This window comes from Anopheles cruzii, chromosome 3 (genome assembly GCF_943734635.1).
Source record: "Anopheles cruzii chromosome 3, idAnoCruzAS_RS32_06, whole genome shotgun sequence".
Taxonomy (NCBI): Eukaryota; Metazoa; Arthropoda; class Insecta; order Diptera; family Culicidae; genus Anopheles; species Anopheles cruzii.
This window is the reverse complement of record NC_069145.1, coordinates 42,502,308-42,508,420: the sequence shown is the minus strand read 5'-3', so window position 1 is coordinate 42,508,420 and position 6,113 is coordinate 42,502,308. Positions and strand designations below refer to the sequence as shown.

Sequence of the window (6,113 nt, the reverse complement as noted above, 5' to 3'; positions counted from 1 at the left end):
GCATGGAGTGACAGAAACATAAAAGAGAGAAATAGAGAGCCATGGCGCAAGAGAGTCATGGCGAAATGGCGACATAGCGAAATGGTGAAATGACAGTACGTCAAATTCAAATTGTAACGGCGATAGAATACAATATACCGAACAATCTGTTTGTTTAAAGCTATGCAAGTGAGACTTACATAATAGGGGGAAGAAGATGGGAAATAGAAGAGGGAAAGAAAAGCAAAACGGACAACAAAGTCGAGCGAAATCCCATTGTGAGGCAGTGTTAAGCAGAACACAGAAGTTTTAGGCATTAAGAACATCAAAATCATATATCATATAAATCACTGAATATAGCCGTATAGCAAAACTAACGGCATTAACACTGTGGACATGCCTAATTAAATACAAAATTGCTTCTAACACATTTTTGTTTAAAACACGACGGCACGCGTTCTAGACGGCGAAGCTCGATTCCACTGCGGAGGAGCCCTGATAAGCAATCGATACGTGATAACGGCGGCCCACTGCATCATGGGCATGAAGAAAAGCTGGACCATGTAAGTGTAGCGCTTGGTGTAATCAGTTGAAACGCTCGATTTACTAACACTCGATCGCCCTCCGATAGCACCCAGGTACGGATCGGTGAGTGGAACCTCAGGACAGATCCCGACTGCTCGAACGAGCGCCCCGATGGCTACCTGGAGTGCGCCGATCGTGTACAGGACATAGCCATCCAGAAGGTCACGATCCCATCGAACTACAGCGGTCCCGGTTCCGCGGAAGTGCAGCAAGACATTGCATTGCTCCGGCTGGCCCGAAGGGTAGAGTTCAATTCTGCCGTGGCGCCGATCTGCCTGCCGCTCGATTTGGAGCTACGCAACGAGCTACACGTCGAATCGGGACGCTTCTTCGAGAGTGGCTGGGGCAAGACGATCGACGGTAGGTGACAGTGGGGCCTTGCGATGGAGTCCAGAGTCCTAAAACCAGCTCACGAGCTATAACACCTCCCCATTGCAGCCGGCGGTACCGATTTGAAAATGAACTACTTCTCCGCGGGCGTCCCACGGGGCGTGTGTCGAGAAAAGTATCCCCATGTGAACGTGGGCGAAGGGCACATCTGTGCCACACCGCAGCAGGAAGCGGACACGTGCCGGGGTGACTCCGGAGGCCCGCTGATGTTCCGCCACTCGAAGGGAGCGCTGTACCTCGTCGGTGTCGCCAGCGTTCGCAAAGGCTGCGCCATCACCGGAGAGCCGGCGGTCTACACCAACGTGGGCTACTTTGTTGATTGGATCGTCGATAATCTCGAACCGTAGGGTGCTCATCAAAGTATTAACCGGAGTGTCTTCGAGGGACACTCTTGTAAACGGGTGAAAAATTACAAAACAGCTGTTCGAATAAACGTCAAAATTCGGTCCAATGCGGCCAGTTCCGTGGTCCGGGTCCACTTGAAAGGTCATAAAATGAACGAACCAGATGTTAACAAACTAGCGCGATGAACGATAATTGCGTTCCGATGGATGAGATTTTGCAAATTGAGCTGAACAACAAGTCGGCCGGATTCCCCAACACCGACCCAAATGCGTTCGCCATTGGGGAAACCTTTGCCAAAAATCTCCCAACTTTCACCGACGATGAAGACCCGTACACGGGTACCCTTTCCAATTTTATGCCTCAGAGCCGTCCGCAACCCCTAATTTACGATCCAAACAACATGGGCGAGACCTTTAGCGGAGAATGTTATGACCCTGCTCCGCTTGTGGGGATAAGGTAAACACTCGGATGATCCGTTACCTCCATCCTTCATCCGGGCACCCATCCTGTGGCCATCCGTCAGGATGGGATGGAGGATTAATTTAGAGCCAAGCCACCCGGCGTGGTTTGTTTAACATTTTGCACCGCATGATCGAACCCGTTAAGGTGCGCGATCGTAAAAAGAGGTTTTATTTGCCAACCGGGCAGTTCGGCCACTCCCTACGTTACACATCAGATACTTACCAGTGCGGCTTCCAGCGAATTGATGCACAGCTTACGAGCAAAGCACGAGCACTTTTTTGCTAATAATTTTCCCAAGTTTCTATTTCGGTTTTAGCTTCGGTGCACGCGAGCAGAGCAGCAAATATTGGCGGAGTATGTTGCATAATCAATTAAAGCGTTGTATGTTGGGCTTCAGCCATTAGGCTGCACTGTTAAGTCCACAGTGCACGTCCTGCGGCACAGGGCAGGAAGGCACTGGCAGCGTTGCGAACACTATAGGCACCTTCCGGGCTTCGCTATTTGTATTTTCAGCGCTATCCGGGATTGTATTTTCAGCTTTCGCGTCGTCCTGCCTGGAATCTAACAACCTGCGGGGGACAAAACGCGCTAGTTGGTCTAATTTGTCGTAAGGCGGAAAAAACGGACTGTCTGTCTCGATGAACTTCATGAGAGATTGCAGTTCCGCGCCCGAAAGTACGAAATAAACTCGTCCAGAATTTGGACGGGATAGACCGGCGGATGCGTGCAGTTCGGAACATGCGTTGGTTTGCATTTTCTACTCTTTAGTACCGATGCTCGTATTATATAATCGTCATGAAAGGTTTTTGTGTTAGGAAACTGTTTTAAACTCTTTTTGTCAAGCCCTTGACCAAAACTTCGAGCCTAACCATTCAAATACAAAAACTTCACCAAGTGGTTCAACAAAGTGCAAACGCTTCAACTCTTAACTGGGTGTAAAATTTGTGAATTTTTAGTGTGAATAATACTAACTCATTCTACTATGCTAAGCTTAATTTTACTATTACTATTTAAAAAACTCTTAATTTTAGCACGATCGGTGAAGACGTGGTGCTCTTGTGTCCAACATGATGGTCGATATCTGACCAAATTATTTGCGCAATAAAGCAGATCGATGGGTAATTGTTTCCGTTTCTCTGTTGATTTGCATCTACTTTATCTTTAACAACACATTCAAGCGTCTTATTAAGGCTCCCAAGAGCTCGAGCAATAACTTACAACAAGTTCTCCCTCAGCACAAACAATTACTAATAGAGTTTAGCTCTACGCACGTATCTTCCGATCGCCCACAATAGTAGCCAGACCGATCAACAACCATCGTCAAGGACGAGGACGAACCGGAATGAGTTAAATTAATTAAGCATCGCTTTCGGGCCAACGACGAGTGAATTAAGCATCATTGAGGCTAGCGCCCATCGGCCGGCCGTTGTCGTACAAGAATGGATTACTCAGAATGGAGAAAAAACAGGGCGTTTGGTTGACTGGTCGCGTGCTAAAATTAATGCTGTTCACAAGAAACCAAAGAGCCCGAAGGCAAATGAGCGCCAAAGTGGAGGGTGACGACCGACTCAACGACCGCCCTATCGCTACGCACCACAAATTGAAAATCCACGCCAGGAGCAAACGATAAACGGTTTCAACCGCGCCAGACGCTCACCGCGAGACTCAGACCTTGCTGCTGTCGACAGCACAACGTGTCGTAAAAAAGGTGGACTCGATTCGCCCAGCGGCTGTTGTTATTTAAAAGAAAGGACCGCAGCTGTGTGGTTTGCTTCTGTTTCTTCACTTTTTCTCTCTCTCTCTCTCTCTCCTTCTGCTTGGTCCTTGGTCTTGTTTGTACGCTCGCCCCCGGCAGGATGTTTGGGCTAACTTCCTTCAGACGTTCGGCTTATCGTTTCGCTTTCGCTCCATCCGGCAGTCCCCGGAGGCGACGGCATTTTTGATACTGGAAACTTGCGTTCCACACCGAAGCACCTTTCCCTTCCCGGAAGAACCCGCGCGTGTGTGTGTGTGCGGATGGATGTACGGTTACCGGGACCACTAAGGCAGGATCTGGCCAGGCAAAAGTTAAACGAAGCCCGCGGCAACACGAAGACCTTCGGCTTGGAATGGGCCTCGCGTTCCATCGTATCAAAACACAATTTTTCATCCCCACACAGTTTTCCACGCAATTTTCCAACACGGCACATAGGCGAGCGGTTACCGTGCCGTGGTATTTAAAACTTCTTCTTCAAAAAACAAACAAAACTGTAACCACGCGTCCCAAGGTAGGAGAGTCCCGCCCCGTCGGCCCCGCCCGTCAGCATTTCTGGGGCTTAAGCGAATTAATCTTCATTTAATGTGTAATCCAGTCGGGTCGGTCCGCCAGGGGTTTTGTCACTTCGTGCGCTAATGGAACCGCCACCGCGAGACGCACGAGAGAGAGCGTCGAGTGTCCTTCACGTGGTACCACCGCTAAGGGTAAGTGCTGCGCTGTGATTTTTCAAACTTTACAGCCAGCGGGTCGCATCCGCCTACGACCGGATCGTGAAGGAATACCGTGAAAAGTAACACCTGTGAACACACACACACAAACACTGGAGTAACGCACGCAGGAAATGGAACCAGTACGCACCAGCGGGCAGCACGCAGCACCGCAGACGGAAGTAAAGGCGCGACGCGCTGAGATCACTCACGGTCCGAGTACGAAGACGGAATGACGGCTCCGACGACGGCATCGGGCTGGCGAACCAACCCTCGACGCCAGACGGCGGCGCTTTTGGCGGCCCCCAAAACGGGCGGATGCCGACCACCCACTCCGATCCGCCCACTCCGTCACGTCACGTTGGGCACCCTCTTCGGCGGTCGCTGATCGGATGACGCGTCGCGTTGCAACGGTGCGTCGTGACATTCATTCGACGGCGTCAGACATGGAGCGTGTGTGTGTCTGTGTGTGCGTGTGTGCACTTTCTCCCGCCCAACGTGGCGACGATGGAAACACCACCCACCCCACGCGGACAGGAACCGGACGGGAAAAACGGTCCCAACCAACGGTCGTGAGCAGCTAACGGGTCGCGTGACAGCGCAACATCGCACTGGGCAGCGGTTGGTTGCATCGCGTGCGACAGTCCGAAGGGAAACGGGATGCCAAATGGGAGTAGCCTGCTTTGAGTGAACTTGATTTCCGTGTTCGTTTGTGCGAATGTTTTTGTTTATTGCTTCACTCGAGATTGCCACGGTTCAAGGCGCCGATGGGACGCCACTATGCACCCCCTGCGGCCCTGCGTCTGCGGGTGCCGCCATGGCAGACACGTGATTCGTTTGTCGAAAGCCAGGAGAATGATTGGTTTTTACGTTAGTTTGATTTATACCACCATCATTTTCCCCATATCGAACTCATTAAATAGCTGCACCATTCGCAGCATGTTGTGAAGCTGTGGTCATTCGTTACAAACGCATAGTTTCTTTCAGTATTTATCGCCTTATAAATCTAGTTCTGGTTTCCACAAAACGATAGTCTAAATTATGCATGCTTGCTAATTTATCACACATAAAGGAAGGAGGAATTAATGTTTATAGAGATTTTAGTAGGGAAGGATGTTTATTAAATTAAAATCTGCGTGCCACCTGATGAACATTGTGAAGCATTGAAGTGAGCTTAGCAACGTTTGTTACGGTGCGTTTTCGATGAAGCCTTATCCCCTAAGATACCAGAAACCTCCAGTTGTTCGATAAGAGAACTCATAATGGAGACGCCTGGTCCCAATGGAGACGCCTGGTATTCGACGAACCGACCTATCTAGAGTTTCAGAGCAACTGATTAGACATTTCCTCGCTTCTTCACTATTCTTGCCGCTGATGGTGTAAAAACTGGGTTTGATGTGAAAAACTGGGCATGATGGAATGCTTCAGCGTGCGACTGATGCCGCATACTGATACTGGGAAATTGTCCTCGGCAGGACGTCCTGCTGAGCTGACGATAGCTGAATAATTTTTTGGGGAATTCTACGGTACACAAAACTGTTACAAAATTCGTTTTTCCACCCTTTTTCGGAGGGTAAGAAAAACGGCGTACCATCACATGACGCTGTATGAATTTTCGGTTGAACTCTTTCCAATCGCTTCCCGATCAGCATCGCGACTCTCGGGGCTCGCTTCGGCATCGCGCAACATTATCCAAAACCCGAACGCACCCGGGTTTGGTACGCCGAACGAACCGATTACCCGATTCCTCTTTTTCCCGAAGCGTTAGCGTTCGTGCCGTCAGGTCTTCGGGTCAGGTCTTAACTGTCCTGGCCAGCTTCGGGTGAGCGTGTCTGTCCCGTTTTCCTTGTTTTCCCTATCCGACCCGGTAGACCACGTTGGTGCCAGCG

General features: G+C 50.0%; 1 protein-coding gene across 1 annotated transcript in view; it reads left to right on the top strand.

The window, feature by feature from the left end:
- LOC128271736 (CLIP domain-containing serine protease B4-like) overlaps positions 1-2,684 on the top strand; it is a 4,486-nt gene extending 1,802 nt beyond the window's left edge. The window contains exons 3-5 of the mRNA XM_053009362.1: positions 443-542; positions 611-924; positions 1,003-2,684. Coding sequence (XP_052865322.1) covers positions 443-542; positions 611-924; positions 1,003-1,301 — 713 coding nt within the window. The 3' untranslated portion in view covers positions 1,302-2,684. The remainder of the gene's footprint in view (positions 1-442; positions 543-610; positions 925-1,002) is intronic.
- Positions 2,685-6,113: the final 3,429 nt, after the last annotated feature.